At 48.3% G+C, this 19,486-nt stretch overlaps 1 protein-coding gene across 5 annotated transcripts in view; it reads left to right on the top strand.

The window, feature by feature from the left end:
• The window catches only part of EXT2 (exostosin glycosyltransferase 2), a 149,621-nt gene that overhangs the window by 21,316 nt on the left and 108,819 nt on the right, over positions 1–19,486 (top strand). For 3 of the 5 annotated variants that reach the window (XM_070383520.1, XM_070383524.1, XM_070383522.1), the window contains 5 exons: positions 4,042–4,158; positions 10,065–10,260; positions 12,469–12,608; positions 13,410–13,503; positions 13,772–13,813. In XM_070383520.1, the coding sequence (XP_070239621.1) occupies positions 4,042–4,158; positions 10,065–10,260; positions 12,469–12,608; positions 13,410–13,503; positions 13,772–13,813 (589 nt within the window). The remainder of the gene's footprint in view (positions 1–4,041; positions 4,159–10,064; positions 10,261–12,468; positions 12,609–13,409; positions 13,504–13,771; positions 13,814–19,486) is intronic. The other 2 variants (XM_070383523.1, XM_070383521.1) reach the window with 1 other exon arrangement.

The following is a 19,486-nucleotide window of genomic DNA, read 5'->3' as shown; positions in this document are numbered from 1 at the left end:
GGGAAAGTGAAATGTGTTAGGGGACAGAAAAGGGAAGGCAGAGAGGTGCTGGGAATGCAGTGTCTTCACCTGCTGTTCTGGGTTTAGTTTGAGGAGGGTTCATTTCTGTTTGGGACATGTCGGTTCTTGCTGACACTTTGGTATTTGTATCTGACTGGGAGAAAGATTTCATTTTTATCGAGTGCACATGTTACAAGGAGTTTCATTTCTCTGCAGGAAAGTGTCAAGTAATCAGGAGAGAGTTGAAGTTCTTGCTGGTGCTTAGGTGTTAAGGATCAGGAAGGTTAAATCATTTTCCCTGTGCGTGTATTTTTGGAAGTGATTATAGGCAGTCCTGTAGCAAGTAATGAATCATCAAATAGTCCTCCTTTATCTTTCCACGTGGGAAATTTCATTTTGAAGTCGAGGTGGTCTTCGGCTGGTTGGAGTAAGGAATAGTAGATTTGTTTGTTAATTTTTCTGATCCTTTGTCCTTGCTCCTGGATTCAGAGGAGGTAAGAACCATGCGTGTAGGATGGTTTTAGCAGCAGCTGCATATCTGGTTATTCAGAAATTAGAAAACAGGCTAGATTTAGACCGTTTCTAAGATGCCCCTGAAATCTAAAGTCATAAGTGTGATTTTTTTTTTTTAAGAATTATCTGACTCAGAAAAATGCAAGGACCAGGACTAAAGCAGATGTCAGCTCAGCAAATACATCTTTCATGCTGTGTGAATCTGTGTTTCTCTTTCAGTTTTTGAAAATCCTATGTGTGGTACACATATACCTTCTGGGTACAAGATTGAAACAGTGTGCAAGTATACAAAGAGTAAAGTGTAAAAATATGTTTTCAAATTTTCCTCTGGTTTTACTCTTTTACTGGGAGGTAATCATTGTTCTCAAATACTGTGTGTTTTTTGAGTCTTTGATGGATTTCTAGTCAAACACACACATATATTCACCTATCCATTTTAAGTCAAATGATAGCAAATTATACCTCTTCAATGCCTGACTTTACTGATCTTTGTTTTCTCAGCTATATTCTGTAATTTTATTACTACTTTAGATTTTTATTATCCTTTCTTTGCAAGTATCTCTCTCAAATTTCTACTTTTGTATAGGTGTATATTTATTTGAAACTTCTTAGGGAAAATTTTAAAACCTGTATAAAAGAAGTGAGCCCCACATAACCACTGTCCAGCTTTGTTAATTGTCAACTTGATTCATCTGTGCTCCTACCTTCTTCCCACCAGATTATCTAGAAACAAATCTCAGATGTTGTATCATTATGTCCGTAAATCTTTCCATTTGAGACTGCAGAAGAAGTTTTTGTGTGTAACTCAGTGGCTCAGTCGGTAAAGAATCTGCCTGCAATGAAGGAGACCCCTGGTTCTATCCCTGGGTTGGAAAGATCCCCTGGAGAAGGGAATGGCTACCCACTCCAGTATTCTTGCCTGGAAAATCCCATGGACAGAGGATCTTGGCGGGCTGTAGTCCATGGGGTCACAAGGAGTTGGACACGATTGAGTGACTGATACTTTCAACTTTTTTCAAGGGCTTTTTAAAAAATATAACTACAGCACTAATATCATACCTACAGCAATTAACACTTAGTTCTTTAACATCACTAGATATTCACCAAATATCTAGCCGTTGCTCAGATATATATGTCTCATTTTCTTTTTTTACAGTTTGAATCTGTAAACAAATGAGGATAGCCAGTAGAGTTGGTCGGTTTTTTTTTTTTTTGCAAAACCTAAAACTTGAATCTTTGTATTTGAGGGATTCGCAGGCCTGATTAAAAGGAAGCAAAAGATACACTTGCAGACAAACCGTGTTTAGCTCTGTGGATACTCAGATGGGAGGAGGCGAGCTGTGAGAGCATCTGGGGCAGACCCAGCGTAGGGACGAGGGTCCACAAGACAGGGAGGAAGAGGGCTCAGTGATGTCCCTGGGTCTTCGAGTCCCGGGAAGTGCTGAAGATGCTGGCGGACACTCCCAGCGACGGAGCACCTGGCCTGGGGTGAGTCGTGGTGCTCACAGCTATGCTTTCTTAGGTGCACCGTTCCCATTCAGTCTCTCTCAGCTTTGGAACAGATCTCCGATTTGGGAAAACAGAACGCGCTTCTCAGCAATTCACTTTTCAGTCAATGTAAAACACATGTGCTGTAAAGCAAGGGAGGCTTACACTATTTTCTCCTTGGTAATGTTCAGGAAAGCTTGGCAGAAGAAGATGCGGTGATTTGGAGTGGAGGTCTTGTCAGCAGCAGGGCCGGTGTGAGGCTTGTTTGACTAATTGCAGCGGTGGCTCCTCCTGAGAGCTCCAGCAAGATTGCATGTGCGTGATCTGTGACATGAGGCATGCTTCCGGTTACCTGCTTGCCTCCTCCCAGGGCTTAACCCCCTCCCTCAGCCCCGGAGCTCCAGGGAGAGAGTAACAGTGAAAGTTGGTGTCATGTACACCTGCTTCCTCACCACAGATGCTCGCCCCTTCCTCTGGGGCGTGGGTGTAATTACATCACCCACCACGCCGCTTACCTGGGCCGCCTGATGCTGGTATATTGGATCTGTGTTTCCTCCTCTGCACATCGATCGTGGGGGCCCTTGCAGTCTGCTTGCCATCATGGTCATGGAACCCACCCAAATTCATGTTGGACGGAGTCACTGCCGAATGCTAATCAGGAAAAATGAGACCGTATGTTGGTACTACGGCTAGTCATTAAGTTTTACAGAGCGGACTGGCAGCTGGAGAGGTGTTCCAGCCTGCACATTACCTCCCTAACCAGTTCTTGGTTTCATAAAGCTTAAACAAACAGATTGGGATTTCCAGGGGTGGTTTGGAAATCTTTGAACTTAAACTGGTCATGTAAGAAGGGAATGTAGGCTGTCATCAGGGCAGGGAGGGGATTGGTAGCAATCAAGATTGCAAAAAATGTGGCTTTGCAGTTCATACATTTTGGCTCAGACTGTGCCGCGCATGGACCTGGCAGCACTCTGCCCCAGTAAGTGATTTGATGGGCTCGGGGGCCCCCCGGGACACAATAACCATAAACGTTGGTGTGATGTACACCTGCTTCCTTTCTAATGAAGTGTCACTGTATTACTTGCTGGATCCAGTTAAAGCAGCGTGTTCATGGTTTTCTAATTAAGGAGAATAAAAGCTCGTGTGGGTGGACTTGCAGGAGAAGCACTCGAGGTCAAGTTCTGGATTCTGCTTCCTGTGGAAGCAGTGGGGTTGATAAGACTGAGTAGCTGGAATGGGTGGTGAAAGCTGGTAGAGGCTACACAGTGCACACGAAGCTTTGGGACGGCAGTGAAAAGAACTGATCTGGTGGGAACTGGAGCGGGCTGGGGCGCAGGCAGCGTGAGATGGGGTACTTTGCCGTCACCGTGGCTTTTTTTTTTTTTTAGCTCATTGTCCCCTGAGCTTCCGTCAGTGGGACGGTAAGTGACTGCCCCAGCCAGTCCTGTTGTTATTCGTATTACTGTAAATGTGTTTAAGAGTCAGGGCCTCCTCGGTGGCTCAGATGGTAAAGATTCTACCCGCAATGCGGGAGACCCTGGTTTGATCGCTAGGTCGGGAAGATCCCCTGGAGAAGGGAATGGTAACCCACTTCAGCGTCCTTGCCTGGACAACTCCGTGGACAGAGGAGCCTTGAGGGCTGCAGCTCATGGGGTTGCAAAGAGTTGGACGTGACGGAGCGACTAACACCACCACGTTCACCGTCTGTGACTTCTGGGAGAGGTGAATGGGATCCAAACAAGGTAGCAGAGGGGCCGTTCGCAGGCTGTCCTCCTGGCTGTGCTGTATTTTAAAATAGGGAAAGTAAGGACAGACTGCTTAGGACCCCAGAGGAAGGCGGGTGACTCCGGACGAGGATGCAGCGAGTGCCCCTGAGATGCTGTACAACGTTTAGCACTGTGTCTTTCTAGAAAAGTGACTTGGTAAACATCAGCTGTGGCTGATACTGTTATGAACATCCAGCTGCCCCTTTCCACAGAGCTTATCAGAACGAAGACTGTCTTTCTTTCTCACCATTTGACAAAACCGTTTGTTTTTCAGGGCTCTGTTGGCTGGTGGTGGCTTCTCTACGTGGACTTATCGGCAAGGCTACGATGTCAGCATTCCTGTCTATAGTCCGCTGTCAGCCGAGGTGGACCTTCCGGAGAAGGGGCCCGGGTAAGGCGCCTCGGGCACAGCCAGCGGTGCTGAGAGATGCCAGTGAGGGCCAGGGGGGCGGGTTGCACTGCAGTCGAACCATCAGTGACAGGCGGGGTCCTTGAGGGTCCGTCATTCCTGTCCCACACCAACCTTATTTATCCTTCAGTTCTCTCTCTGTCTGTCTCTCTCTCAGTCAGTTTGCAGCGCTGTCTACCAAGCTCCCCAAATCAGAAATCTAGTTGCTGTCCATAAGTCTTTCCTCTCCCTTACTTCCTGTGCGGAATTCCAGGCTTCCAGAAGGAAAGCAAGTGTTCAGCATCAGTTCAGTTCAGTTCAGTCACTCAGTTGCGTCCGACTCTTTGTGACCCCATGAATCGCAGCACGCCAGACCTCCCTGTCCATCACCAACTCCCGGAGTTCACTCAGACTCACGGCCATAGAGTCAGTGATGCCATCCAGCCATCTCATCCTCTGTCGTCCCCTTCTCCTCCTGCCCCCAATCCCTCCCAGCATCAGAGTCTTTTCCATTGAGTCAACTCTTCGCATGAGGTGGCCAAAGTACTGGAGTTTCAGCTTTAGCATCATTCCTTCCAAAGAAATCCCAGGGCTGATGTCCTTCAGAATGGACTGGTTGGATCTCCTTGCAGTCCAAGGGACTCTCAAGAGTCTTCTCCAACACCACAGTTCAAAAGCATCAATTCTTCGGTGCTTAGCCTTCTTAACGGTCCAACTCTCACATCCATACATGACCACTGGAAAAACCATAGCCTTGACTAGACGAACCTTTGTTGGCAAAGTAATGTCTCTGCTTTTGAATATACTGTCTAGGTTGGTCATAACTTTCCTTCCAAGGAGTAAGCGTCTTTTAATTTCATGGCTGCAGTCACCATCTGCAGTGATTTTGGAGCCCCCAAAAATAAAGTCTGACACTGTTTCCACTGTTTCCCCATCTATTTCCCATGAAGTGATGAGACCAGATGTCATGATCTTCATTTTCTGAATGTTGAGCTTTAAGCCAACTTTTTCACTCTCCTCTTTCACTTTCATCAAGAGGCTTTTGAGTTCCTCTTCACTTTCTGCCATAAGGGTGGTGTCATCTGTATATCTGAGGTTATTGATATTTCTCCCGGCAATCTTGATTCCAGCTTGTGTTTCTTCCAGCCCAGCGTTTCTCATGATGTACTCTGCATAGAAGTTAAATAAGCAGGGTGACAATATACAGCCTTCATAAATCCTGTCATTTGTACTGTTTTCCCCTGAAATTGAAGTTCCCACGCACCAGCCAAGGGCCAGCCTTTCAAAGAAGAGAGCTGCCAGGCCCACTGAGTTAAGTCTGTTCTGCACGGGGCACTGTGGGCAGCTAACAGGCGGAGGTTGGTGATGCCCTAAACTTCTGCCATGCCCAGGGCGGCCCCTCACCACAAAGCATCATTGGGTCCAAATGTCAGCAGTGCTGTGGCTGGAGAAAGCCTGGGGGACACAGGGTGAGCAGTCTTAAGATGGCTCAGACTAAACTCTCTTTATCATCTACTCTCCCGAGTGTAATCTAGGTCTCTAATGTTGGTTGAGGACTGGCACGTCCCTTAAGATTTAATCCAGGGAAGAAAACAGGCTGAAAGGAAAAGACTGAGAGAGATTGAAACGGAGAGCAAACCACTCTGAACAGTACAAATTACCTTCAAATAAGTTTCCAAGAATTACAAGCTTGCTCTGTTGGTGGTATTTTCTTGGTAACTTGATCTCTAATTTTTATGTGTAACTAGACTGAAATGACTATCCTTAGATGGTTTAAGGTTGCTGTTGATCTTTAGAGTCCTGAGACTCTAGAAACTAGAGAATCTTAAGCAGTCTGTCTTCCAGAGCAGCAGCAGGATGCTCAAGACACAGGGGGATGGTCCTCCCTGTGCTGGACAAGCGGTGGATTTCTGTGGCCCGATGCGGACACACCCCACTCCGTTTCCCCTCCAGGGTTTGCAGTTGGGCCCTGTAGTTGTGCTGTTTCCTTTACAAATAACACTCCTCTGCCTCAGGAGAGAAAAAAGAAAAGCAAAGACAGGCTCTAGGCTCATCACACTTTCCAGGGATCTGGGAGGAGGCAGTCTGGGTGACCTCACGGCAGCATTTGGAATCTGTTGCTCTTTGTGAGAGTTGCTTTTTAAGGGAATTCCCACATCTCTTGAGGGCTGCGTAGAGTAGCAAGGGCTTTGTTTTTATTTTTATTTTAAATCTCTCTCAATATTGTCCAATGGGAAGCTGAGGATTGTTGCTATTGATAGCTTCTTCTCACAGATGTGTTGGCCTCAGCTGGAATTCTCGTCATTTCTCTCTCTAAAAGGAACTAAATTGGGAGTTTACAACGGTTACTATGGAGGGAAACTTGGAGTTCTCAGCATGATTTTGCTGAACGTTCGATATCAGCCCTGCTGGGAAGAAACATGAAAGTCATAGCTGGTCATTTTAGTCCTCGAAAGAAAAACAAATCCACCTTAAGATTCTGTTTGCTTAAAACTAAAATGGGCCTACTCCACCAGCCCACCATCTGCCAGGTCAGAGCGAGCCAGCATGCAGGCAGGGGAACATTTTTAGACTCTTGTTCACATCTGCACATTTATGTAGAAAATGGTGGTGTTGGGTGGGGACCCACTGAGCGTGGTGACTAAGTGTCTACAATAGAACTGTGTTTCGTAACAACAAAATCAGCCCAGAGTCTTTCTTTACTCCGGAGTTTCTTTGAGCACCACGTGTTAGCATCTGTACTTGTTTCTCCGTCTTACGTAGATGGCTCCCTCTCTCTCTGTCTATGTGTATTGAAAACCATGCCTTCCCGTCGCTCTCTCCTATTCCATCCAGTGCTGCAGGGGATTCTGGCTCTCTCTCTTTCCGTAGCTGTAATTTCCTTCTCGGACAGTGAGGAGTCTAGCTCCCGTTATCCCCTGTATCTTGCTTGATCAACCCTGTCGTGCATGACCAGAGCCCTGTGGTTGCCTCTGCCCCTCACCAGGTGTCTCTGCACCCCACTTGGGCTCTGACCCCCTGTGCCGAGCTCCTGCTTCCCGTCGTCACCCCGGGGCAGGCCCCTCCTCACCTTTCCTGGGCTCTGACCCCCCTACACTGGAGGGGTGCCGCCCGTGCCATCACCCTCCCCGTGCGCCTTCAGCCTGGGCTGCCCTCCTGCCCTGACTTGGCCTCCACATCGCAGGTGGGGAGGCCATGACTCCCTCTGTCCCGTCCCCGCTCCCTCTTTCAGGGATCTCACAGTCTGGGCCAGGCCACCTCCCTGCTCTTCCCCCAAGAAGTTCTCCCCCAGACGAGGACTAGAGCACTCCCAGTGGGCCAGCCCCACCGCACGGAAACGCTGTCTCCCCTCCAGGACGCCAGCACTCCACACCCGCCTGCAGGGACCCCCTCGGACACCAGCACGGCTGCTCCTGTTCGAGGCAGCCTGGAGTGCCAGTTTTGTGTTAGCGGCTCTACTTAAATAGGAAGTCTCCAGGGACCCAGCAAGTCCCAGCGCTCTGTGGCAGCTGCCGTAGAGCCAGCGTCTTGGGGACTGGAAAGGCCTTTAGAGGCCGTTTAGCTCTCACTTTGGAGAAGGAAATGGCAACCCACTCCAGTATTCTTGCCTGGAAAATCCCACAGATGGAGAAGCCTGGAGGGCTACGGTCCATGGGGTTGCAAAGAGTCTGACACGACTGAGCAACTAACACTAGTTCTAACTTAATGTATACCTTGTTACTGTGATTTCTTCCTGAAAAGTTTTCTGATTTGTGGTGAAAAAGACTCACCACCTCACAAGACAGCTCATCTTCAAATGGCGTGAGTTGTTGAGGTGGTTTCCGTGCTTGTGTTGAGAGTTTGACTGTCCATCTTCCTCCTGTTTTAAGCAGATGAGCTTGATCACAGAAGTCCTCCCTTTGGGATGACTGAAGAAGACTCCCTATATGTGATCTTCCCATCATACCTCTCCCCTCTGAAAACTGATGATTTTACAAAAGAAAAATGATTGAGGCTGAGGGCTGGGGGTAGAATTCAAGAGTCTGTTTCAGTGGCTAGCAGGTATGGGGTCACACAGAGTCGGACACGACTGAAGTGACTTAGCAGCAGCAGCAACAGCAGCAGCAGCCAATGTATTGTTCAGCAAAATGCAATTGAAGGAGAAGTTGTCCAGGATGAGAGAAGCCAGTCTGTACGGCTGATCCAAACTGTCTCCCGACGGGCTGCTGTTCGGTGTCTTTTTTACGTCTGCTCGCCTTTGCCCTGGGCTCCGGGTCTGCACTGCCGTCTGGGGCAGCTCTCTCAAGCAGGACTTTCAGTGAGGAAACGATCTGTGTTTAGTGGGGTGCCCACTTCCACATATAGCTGTTGAGCCCTTGAAATGGGGCTAAGGTGACCGAGGAACTGGATTTTAAAACTTTAATAGATTTAAGTGGTCTCATGTGGCTAATTGCTATTGAACAGTGACGTTCTAGGGGGTCTGCTTGTCCCTGTTTTCCCTGCCTGCCTTTGCTTTCAGTTCGACTGTAGAGAGAAATGACCGGAAGAGATGGTTCCGGGGACTTGAGGGCCATCAGCTGTGGTGTGCGCTGCTCCATTTGCTGGAGTCGAACTGATCTGCAGCTGGGAGAGTGTTCATTTCCTCACTCCCTGCTTGCTCTGTGTCTTTTGGGTGTGACGCTTAAAGCTTGGGAAAGATAACACTCTCTCAGAGAGTGATTTCTTTTTGGCCACGGGTAGATGTGTAAGGTGTTCTCCAGCTGGACCCTCCAATTAAGCCTGAGAAACGAAAGGAAAATAAAGCAATTTCCCTTTCTTTCTCTCCAAAGCAAGAAGAAAAGAAGGTATGGGGTTGGGTTCAGACTAGAGGGTTTGAGTCCTTTCTTTCTCACTGCTTCTTGTTAGCTCCCCTGGTGGCGTTGCCTAGAGATGGCTGTCTTGGGTGTTTTCCTTGGTCTGTACAGTTTGAGGAAGATTTGAGTCCTGCTTCTGGGTTTGATGGGGGTTTCATTTCTTCTGGAGCCTGCTTTCTATCATTCCTTTCTTCTTCAGTGATCCCTGCTGGTTCCTTTGCTGAGGTCGTGTTTATTGCCCCTGTAACCTCTCTGCCTTGTGGGAATCTTGCCTTCTCGGAGAGAATTACTTACCTTCTGGTCTCCCCAGTGAGTTCACATTTTGTTTCTCGTGGAGATCTGAATGGTGCTAGACCCTTGGAAATCCTTTCTTCAGTCCGTTCTCTCTCACGCATCCTTGCTATCCGATGTTAAGACTGGTTCCATCCATTGACAAAGCCAGTTTTTTCCACTTGTTCTCCACAACCAAGTTTGGTCTTCCTGAATCCATCTGGCCTTGAGGATGGGGGCTGCCTTTCCCTGGAGCTCCCCCATAGCATAGGGTGCCCGTCAGCAGCCGGAAGTAGGCTGCTTTCACGGTCAGTGCTGTCTGTTAAGACCCCTTGTTTTCCTCTTTGAAGGTTGCAGCCTGCTCTCAGCTGCTTTTCAGAGCAGAGAACTCAGATCAAACTAATGCTAACATTGGATGTTCTTCCAAATAATCAACCAGTCAGTCAGTTTCTCTCTTTACACACACACACACACACACACACACACACACTCACACTCTTAAAGCACGCTCCCTAAGCTTGGCCTATTATAAGCATTTCCTCAAAACGTTAAGAACTTTTCCTAAATGAACCCTTTAACAACGGCATGATGCTTCAGCATGTGAATGAGTCATTGCTTGCCTTCTCAGCATGTATAATAGTTTAAATATTCAGCAGTGCTGAGTGTAGTTTCCCCAGAAGTCAAGGACGTGAGTGAAGATGGGTGAGAAAGCACTCGTAGCCCTAAGCTCTAGACCCGAAGTTGGCCTCACCGTGACTCATGCAGCGGCGGCCAGGGTCCCAGTGCCCCCCGTTTTCTGCTTCGCAGGCCGCGGCGGTACTTCCTGCTGTCGTCCCAGGTGGCCCTGCATCCAGAGTACAGAGAGGACCTGGCCGCCCTCCAGGCCAGACACGGCGAGGCGGTGCTGGTGCTGGACAAGTGCAGCAACCTCTCCGAGGGCGTCCCCGCCGCCCGGAGGCGCTGCCACCAGCAGCAGGCCTTTGACTACCCGCAGGTGCTGCAGGTGAGTGCTCCGCCTGCCCCTCTCAGGGCCCGGGCTGGGGCTGAGCCCAGCCAGTAGGCGCTCTGCTCCAAGCTGCACTCGTCGAGCTCCCTGAGTGGAGAGCAAAACCAGACTGCTCTCCACTGCTGCCCCGTGGACTTCCGGGAGCTTCAGGGTCTGCGTGCCGTTAGTGCAAAGCCGCTTGGCCCATGAGCGTTCCGGCTCCTTCCACGAACTCATCTTACTGCAAAAAGACACACCCCGTAGATGTACAGAGGAGCCGTGTAGTCAAAGCAGGCACGTGTATTTTGCTTTTATTCCTATATTCCTTATCCAGCCCAGAGGAGCTTGCTTCTTTAAGCTGCAGCTTGTATCCTCCAACTGAGCCAGCTCGCCACGGCCACAGTAGTTCTTCCTGGGAGTGGGAGGTCTTTATTTTTTGTTACCGTTTTTTCTCTTGGTGTTTTTGCCTCCCTACATGTGTCCTCCTGGTGTCGTGGGAGTGCCAGCACTTTGTAACTGCAGGCAGAGTAGTCCTGTATTATACTTCTGTATTATAAGCAGGCTGTTTGATACTCCAAGAGCCAGGGGGCCGGGAAAGCAGAAATTGAGTTTTGTTCACTCTGCTGTTGTCCAGTCACTCAGTCATATCTGACTGTCTGCGATCCCATGGACTGCAGCACGCAAGGCTTCCCTGTCCTTCATCATCTCCTAGAGTTTACTCAAACTCATTGCTATCCAACCATCTCATCCTCTGTCGTCCCCTTCTCCTCCCACCTTCAATCTTTCCCAACATCAGGGACTTTTCAAATGAGTCAGTTCTTCACATCAGGTGGCCAAAGTATTGGAGCTTCAGCTTCTGCATCAGCCCTTCCAATGAATATTCAAGACTGGTTTCCTTTAGGATTGACTGGTTTGATCTCTTTGCAGTCCAAGGGACTCTCGAGAGCCCCAACAGTTCAAAAGCATCAGGTCTTTGGCACTCAGCTTTCCTTATATTTTAAATCTTTTGTTCGCTTAAGTATTTAAAACACAAATAGTTCAGTTCAAGGAGAGATCTTAAGGAGCTGGTGTGATTGTGTGTGATTTTTATTTTTTCAAAGTCTCCGAAGAGAACCGGCCTGTGCTGGGATTGTTAAAATACCTTCAAAAAGTGCTGCATCTCCTCTGGAATGTCTGACTGATAACAGTGGTGATGTGAGCAGGAGTATTTATAGTAACCTTTGTCTAGACAGGAAAAATGGTTATCAGCACACATGCCCACATCTGGACGCTGACTCTTCGGGGCCGGCTGAGCGTCCACCTGCCCCTCTGGGCGCCATGACCGGTGCCCCTTCTCCACCCCCTGCCCTTTCTCATCGCTTTCTCCTTTATCCCCAGAGGAATTTGGCGTATTGAGTTACTTCATATTTCTTCTGAACTCTCCTTTTCTCTAGCTTTAAAGATTAAGTATTTTTGCTTTAAAATTTTTTTTTCTGTTTTTCTCCTGGAGAGGCAAAAACTGGAAGAAACTTGAGTATTAGAGACGGGAGCTTTCCTTATTTTTTTCGGTTGACCTATTACAACCACCTTTTTTTCTTGTGCATCTCTCCTTTTCCCAAACAGGCCCACATCCAGTGGGTTCGAGGGAGTGAATGAGGAAGACCTTTAGTGAGGTCTTGCTTTTTGTTCAGTTGTATCTAAATAGAGCCTATCTGCCTTAATGTGTTTTCGAAGGCATAGCATTCATGAGATGAATGTCTTCTGTATACAAAGCACACTGCTGGATGCTGTGGGGGTAGGAAGATGAAAGGAGATTTGATGCTTTCTGTGTAGGGGGTCCTCTCAAGAGCCCGATATGCCCAGTCCAAATAATTCTAGTACAAGGCAGGCAGAAGTAAGTATTCTGAGCCCTGGGAAGCCACGGTGGATATACACAGCACCGCAGGGCTGAAAGAATCCAGTCCGTGGGAAGTCATGCCGTTGAGTTTCCAGAGGAAGACCTGGAGGTGGGTTGTGAACATTTTCAGAATCCAAGCAGCGGAGGCATTGCAGTGACACTCAAGAGTGGAAATCCAGAGCATTGCAACCTCTTCAGCTTTTCAGTCTCACCCGGGTGAGCTGTTGTCTTTTAGCATTTTCTGTGTTGCCTGGCTTCAGCCCTTGAGAGAACTTTGTGGTCTGCCAGGATCAGAGTAAGTGGATCAGCGGAACCGGTTTGTAATCCCCTCCTCTGCCTGTGTTCTGCAGGAGGCTACTTTCTGCATGGTCCTTCGTGGAGCTCGGCTGGGCCAGGCGGTACTGAGTGATGTGTTACGGGCCGGCTGCGTCCCAGTGATCATCGCAGACTCCTACGTTTTGCCTTTCTCTGAAGTCCTTGACTGGAAGAGGTGAGTGTTACCTTCTGATGAACCTTTATCCCAGGGTTCCTGCATGGATTATTTTTAAAGTCCCCCAGCAGTTGTAATGCATAGCTAGGTCTGAGAACTGCTCCTTCAGATTTTTTTTGCTCCATTTTCCATCAGGAGAGTTCGTCCGTGAACCTGCAGCAGAGGTTGGTCACCCAAGGCCTTTGGGCCACATGTGGCATGCTGCCAGTGTCTGTAAATAAAGTGTTATTGCATCACAGCACACCCATTCATTGACACATAATCTTTGGCGGTTTTTGAGCTCCAGTGGCAGTTGAGTCCTGCAGTTTAAAATGACAGAGATTGTGTGGCCTTGCATATAGTAGGGCCTCCATAAATACATGCTAAATAAATGAATGGATTGGGGAATACAGCCGAAGGAGAAGTCATTGTTGATTTAGAGTGGACAGTGATGAGTGAAGACGAGTGTACCTGGCAGGCAGAACTGGACACACAGAGGCCCTGTGGTCGGGCAGAGTGTGGTGTATTCAGGAGGCTGAGAGGGTACCTGTGTGGCCGGAGCACAGTGGGGAGTGGACGGAGGACAGGAGAGGCATGGAGTGGTGACGGGGAGGTGAGAGACGGAGCTCGGGGGAGCTCCTTTGCGCTGGTCGGTCCCGAGGAAGGGAGAGGAAAGAGGGACTGCTCACTGTGAGGACCGTGGGGCTGAGGGAGGCGCGGGGCATTGTTGCTTCTGCTCGTGAGACCCGAGCGGGACACACATGCAGCCGTGCTTTGTATGCAGGGCTGTCCATACATCCGCTGTCTCCCTCTCATCTCTAGAGCATCTGTAGTTGTGCCAGAAGAAAAGATGTCAGATGTCTACAGTATTCTGCAGAGCATCCCCCGAAGACAGATTGAAGAAATGCAGAGACAGGTAAGGGGCCAGGCAGCCCTGCGGGGGAGGGGGCGAGGGGGAGGTGAAAGGTGGCCTTGACTGCTTGGACGCAGAGCAGTATCCATGCCGCTGAGAGCGGGCATGGGATTGATATCCTCCACTGAGTCGGTCAGCCAGACTTAAAAGAGGAAAACAGCGTTAGGGAGTTGCATCAGAGAGGCTTGGAATAATAACTGTCAAAGATTCAGAAACACTCCTGAAGCAAGCCTGCTGTGACACTAATGTCACACCTCTGCTATGTGTTCAGGATGCAGAGCTGCCCATCTCTGGAAGGCCGTTTACACAGCAGGTGAGGGCTCTGGTGACTGAGACGGACATGGAAGCTGGTGTGTTTCAGGGTGATGCTTCTCAGGAGCTTTGACCTTGAGTGTTGTGTATCAGCTAGCCAGGGTCCCCACAGAGTACTGAGCAGAGTTTCCTGTGCTATGCAGTAGGGCCTTATTAATTGTCTATTTTATGTATAGTAGTGTGTATACATCAGTCCCAATCTCCCAGTTTATTCCTCTCTCCCTTCCACCCTGGTAACCCTGAGTTTGTCTTCTACATCTGTGACTCTGCTTCTGTTTTGTAAATAGGTTCATTTGTACTATCATTTTAGATTCCACATATAAGCAACATCATCTGGTATTTGTCTTTCTCTGTCTGACCTCACTCACCTCTAGGTCTGTCACGGTGCTTCCAATGGTACTATTTCATTTGTGTGGCTAAAACCCCATCGTATATGTGTACGGCGTCTTCTTTACCCGTTCCTCTGTCCGTGGGCATTTAGGTTGCTTCCTTGTCTTGGCTGATGTAAACAGTGCTACTGCGAACATTGAGGCGGTGCCTGCGTCCTTTCAGATCATGGTTTTCTCCAGTTCTTTTTCTTCTTTTAATGGATTTTTACAAGTTTTTATTCTCATCAAAATTATCTGTGTAGGTGATGAGCCGGAGAAGAGGTTTGGAGGGTTAGGGTTAGGCTGTAGCCGCCTCCACACACCCCTGTGTCTAACTTGATCGCAGGAATGAGCCTCAGGTCTCTGGGAGAGGGCAGGGCCGTCACCCGGCGGTGTGGAAGTGGGGAGGGACTCTGGCTTCTGACAGCTGCTTACACACGTCGTCCGTCTGTCCTCCTGCCCTGAGCTCCGCCTCTCCCCCCGAGTGTGCGCAGCGGAACGCAGGGGTTTCTCGGCTCCTCTCGGGTGCTGTCTTGGGCCTGTCGCGTCAGCCACCACCTGCTTTCCTGCTTCCACACTTTGGTGGTGTTAGCTCCTTCCCCGTTCTCTTTATCTTTGATTATGCCTTCATTTTAGGGTTTTAGGAGGGAGTTAGTGGATGTGTTCAGTCCACCTCTTTATTTTGGACCCAGTTCCTTAGACCAAACAGATGGTACATCACATAGTGGTTGAGTCTGTAGGTTCTGACCCTAGACTGCCTGTGGCGAATGCCGCCTTGGCCGGTTACTGACTCTGTGCCCTTGGCCAAGGCTCTGCCTTCTGTGGATCCCCATGACCTCATCTGTCAAGCATTTTGACATTCCGATTTGAAAACAAATCACATGTTAAGTTTAGCCTCCCCGTAGTCTATTTCCTAGCACACCCATGTTCAAGTTTCTGGGCTTCCCCATTTGTTGCTTAACTGCTGACCTCATCTGAGTTGTAGTGAATTAGAAAATCAGCCTAGAGATCTCTATAGTCTTGATCTGAACTTGGGGTTCTTACAACTCATGGGAAGAAAAAGTACTCCTTGAAGGGACCTGGTGTTTATGCTCTTTGTGTTTCATTTTATGGCATCTTGATTTGTTAACATAGTAAATAGGGAATCATCTGCTAAATCAGATATCATCTTTTATAGATTTATAAAAGGCTAAGAAAACACCAGGGAGGTGAAAAGGAGCAAATTCTGCCCGGTTATCTTCCCCACTACCTTCCTGTTGGGAAGAGAATCACTTAGTTTTTAGAGCAGAGCACCCAGGGCCAGCTCACAGAATGCACTTTTTCCCTGGGAACTTGGCTTAGGAACCACAGATCTGAGACGAGCCTTGCCAGTCTTTTCAAATGACAGGTTCAGAATCAGAACCATTGAAGCAGAGTGACTAAGGTTACTTAAAACAGTGTACTTTTAGGTTATTTGGGCTCTGAGAGACACATGTGGGGTCTTTAAAAGACTCTGGCTTGAGCCCTGTGTCGGTCTCTGTTAATTGTGTGACTGTGACACATCTGTGACCAAAGCTCCTCAGACTTCCTCATTTATGGAATCAAGGGTGGGCTAGATCAGCTTTCATGTTCCATTCAGCTGTTAAAAAACACTGTGAAACTCCTGTCCTTGACAGCATTAATAACTGAGTGATCATCTCTTTCCCATGACCACCTCCTGTCATGAGGGCCTGTTACTGTCTCTGGTGGTGAATAACCTGTATTATGTCCACTGGCAGAATAAAGGGGATCTCAGTACTTTCCTGGGCTTCCCTGGTGGCTTAGATGGCAAAGAATCCGCCTGCCATGCAGGAGACCCGGGTTCGATCCATGAGTTGAGAAGATCTCCCAGAGAAGGGACTAGCAACCCACTCCAGTGTTCTTGCCTGGAGAATTCCATGGACACACGAGTCTGGTGGGCTACAGTCCATGGGGTCGCAAAGAGTCGGATACGACTGAGCGACTCGCACTTGCAGTACTTTCTTCCCTCCCCTAAATCCCCCTTCTGCTTGCTGGTGCTCTTCTCTCTGCTACTTTCAGATGTTCTGAGATGCTTCGCTGCCGTGGCCCATTTAGTCCTGCTCCCTTTCTCTGAATAGTCTGCATCCCCAAAATGACCTCTTTTCTTCTCCCAATGTCAGATTTCTAGACTGAACTGATCTCAGCCAGAGGTGAGATTATCCGGTTGAAGCACTTCCCAGAGAGTTCGAAAGGATGACTAGGTTCCACTCCCAGATTCCAGTGGCACACCTGACTCCCAGATTGTGACACCTTGAAACGTCTGCACATGTTGCCAGACGCCTCCCAAGGGAGCAGAAGTGCTGTGCTTGGGAGCCGCCTTCCTGTTGATACCGTGGCCGTCTCTCTAAGATTAGAGACAGCTCTTTTGTTCTTTCCAGAATGTGCTTGTCCTTTATCTCCTGTATCCCCTCCATTGATTCAGTCAGACCTTGGCAGGAGTGACTGAAAAAATAGCACACGCTTGGTTCTTGGAAGTTATTACACCTCAGTGAATTCTCTTTAGGGAGGTCCAATTTGAGTCTTTGTAAGACAGGGATAAACTTTTAGGGGAAAACCTGTTACATCAGTAGTTGATACCTTAGAACCCTGGGTTGCTTATGTTAGAATGAGCTGAGACTGAGGAGCAGAGGGTCGGATTTTCTTGCTCAGCAACTCAGGACCAGCCCGAGGGGCTGCACGCACAGTTGTAACCAGCAGAGGGCTCCATCCACTTTGAAGTGACTCATTTTCCTTCTGAGTAGCCGTGTCCAAGGAGTCCTGAGTGCCATGAGCTATGCTGACACCGTTCCTCAGAGCCGCTCTCTAGAGAGACCCGCTCCTTCCTGTGCTTTTTAGCACAGGATTCTGCTCTCCTGTGATGGATCAGAGCCAGACTTTCTGAATTTGACCCCTGAGATACGGGTGGGATCTTGGTGAGGACGGTGATGCAGCTTCGAGTTCAGGGGCTATAATCTGATCGATGGATACGTGGTGACAGCCCTTAACATGACCCAGGAGTTAGGACGCACCCAGAGAGGAGGGTGTTCTGCCTGACAAGGAAGCGTAACTTTTCCTCCTCACCTGAGATGCGACAGTGAAGCAGCCGTTAAAGTCATATGCAGGGCTAGAACCTGAAGTAAGAGCTGGACGTAAGCTAAGACTTCTGAAGTACAGCCCGCATCTGTGTTATCTACCCCTGAAGACCAACAGCTGGCTGTGTTGGCATAGGTGGCATTGGAAGAGCTGGGGTGGCCTATAGGGCTTTCTGTGGTTTAGTTAGAAATCAGTTCCTTTCATTAATAGAAATTAATAGTTGCTTTTGTTGTTGTCCAGTCGGTAAGTCATGTCCGACTCTTTGCAACCCCTTAGACTGTAGCACGCCAGGCTTCCCTGTCCTTCAGTGTCTCCCAGAGTCTGCTCAAACTCCTGTCCATTGAGTCAGTGATGCCGTCCAACCATCTCATCCTCTGCTGCCTCCTTCTCCTGCCCTCAATCTTTCCCAGCATCAGGGTCTTTTCCAATGAGTCTGCTCTTTGCATCAGGTGGCCAAAGTGTTGGAGCTTCAGCTTCAGCATCAGTCAGAATATTCAGAATATTCAGGGTTGATTTCCTTCAGGATTGACTGGTTTGATTTTCTTGCTATCCAAGGGACTCTCAAGAATCTTCTCCCACATTACTGTTCAGAAACACCAATTCTTCGGTGCTCAGCCTTCTTTATGGTCCACCTCTCACATCTGTACATGACTACTGTGACCCCTACCCACACATGCCTAATAGCCATCCTGGGGATATGTGGGTATAAGGCCAAAGAAAGCTGAGAAGATGGTGCAGATTTTCCAAAGCATGTTAGTGGTCTGAAATGGGAGGAAGTCTGGGTTAAAGCTGTTAGGGACAGATTTATTGGGGAGGTAGTACTTGATGGCAGCCTTAAAGATGGAGGGTTCCATCCACTATCTTTCTTGTGTTGGAAGCCAGGAAGAAGTATGCAACTAAGTATTTTCCTATAGTCTCATGGAACATTCACGTCCCCAGTCTCCTTTGGAATCACAATGAAAAAGAGGGCAACCCAGGATATTGAAAGGCTGACTAGACACTGGACTGTATGGTTGGCAGTGTTTGTGTGGATAGGGAGGAAGGTGTAAATGGATCCTCAGTTTATCTGTTGAGTGGAGTTTCCAAACATTCTTTTATTGGTCAGTGGCTCCGCCAGCAGTGACCTCTAACCTCAGCCACACTAGGAGGTGGAAGTCAGGAGCCTGCCTTGCCTTTGAACTCTTCTTTGTACTCATTTGACTGGGAGCCTTTGAGGTGGCAGAAACATTCAGCATCTTCTTTGCTCTCTCTCCTTGAACGCTTGGCCAACTTAAAATACCAGTTTCTTTTCTATTACTGACCCATCTCAGCCTGCCTTCATATTTTTCCTATTATACTAAGCATACCAATTATTTGTTCTCCAAAGGAGTACGTGAAGATATAATGGGCTGATTGGGAAAAAGAACATGTCTGTCGAAGAATATGTGGTCCCCTCACCTGGCAGGACTGTTGTCAGGCCTGGCTGTGGTCGAGGAGAGAGCAGAAGAGACCACAGAACAGGAAGTGTGTGTGTCCACCAGTTCATGCACTTTATTCAGGGCAGAGACCCCACAGGAGGCTGCTCTTTTATCTTGCATGTGATTTCAGCACATCCAACTGTTTGCTTTCCATAGACATGGTAGTTTCGAAGTTACATCTTTGAAGGACAGAAAGACTGTAAGTGAGGGGCTGTGACATGGGGCATCTGCCAGTCAGGCATGAATAGAGAAGACAGAAAGGCTGTTTTAAAAATAGAACTTGGATGGAATGCTCTGTGAATAATAAATCCTGGAGAGGGTGTGGAGAGAAGGGAATCCTCCTGCACTGTTGGTGGGAATGTAAATCGGTATAGCCGTTATGAGAGCAGTATGGGGGTTCCTTAAAAAATTAAAGATAGAGCTGCAGTATGACCTGGCAGTCCCACTCCTGGGCATATATTTGGAGGGAAACATGATCCAAAAGGATACATGTGCCCCAGTGTTCACTGCAGCACTGTTTACTATAGCCAAGACAACCTAAATGTCTGTCGACAGAGGAGTGGATAAAGGTGTACAGATATACAATGGAATATTACTCAACCGTTACAAAGAATGAAATAATGCCATCTGCAGCAACATGGATTGACCTAGAGATTGTCATACTGAGTGACATAAGTCAGAGAAGGAGAAGTATCGTATGATATCCCTTGTATATGGAATCTAAAGAGAACTGGTACC

This window comes from Bos mutus, chromosome 15, assembly GCF_027580195.1.
Source record: "Bos mutus isolate GX-2022 chromosome 15, NWIPB_WYAK_1.1, whole genome shotgun sequence".
NCBI lineage: Eukaryota > Metazoa > Chordata > Mammalia > Artiodactyla > Bovidae > Bos > Bos mutus.
This window is presented reverse-complemented; position numbering and strand designations above follow the sequence as displayed.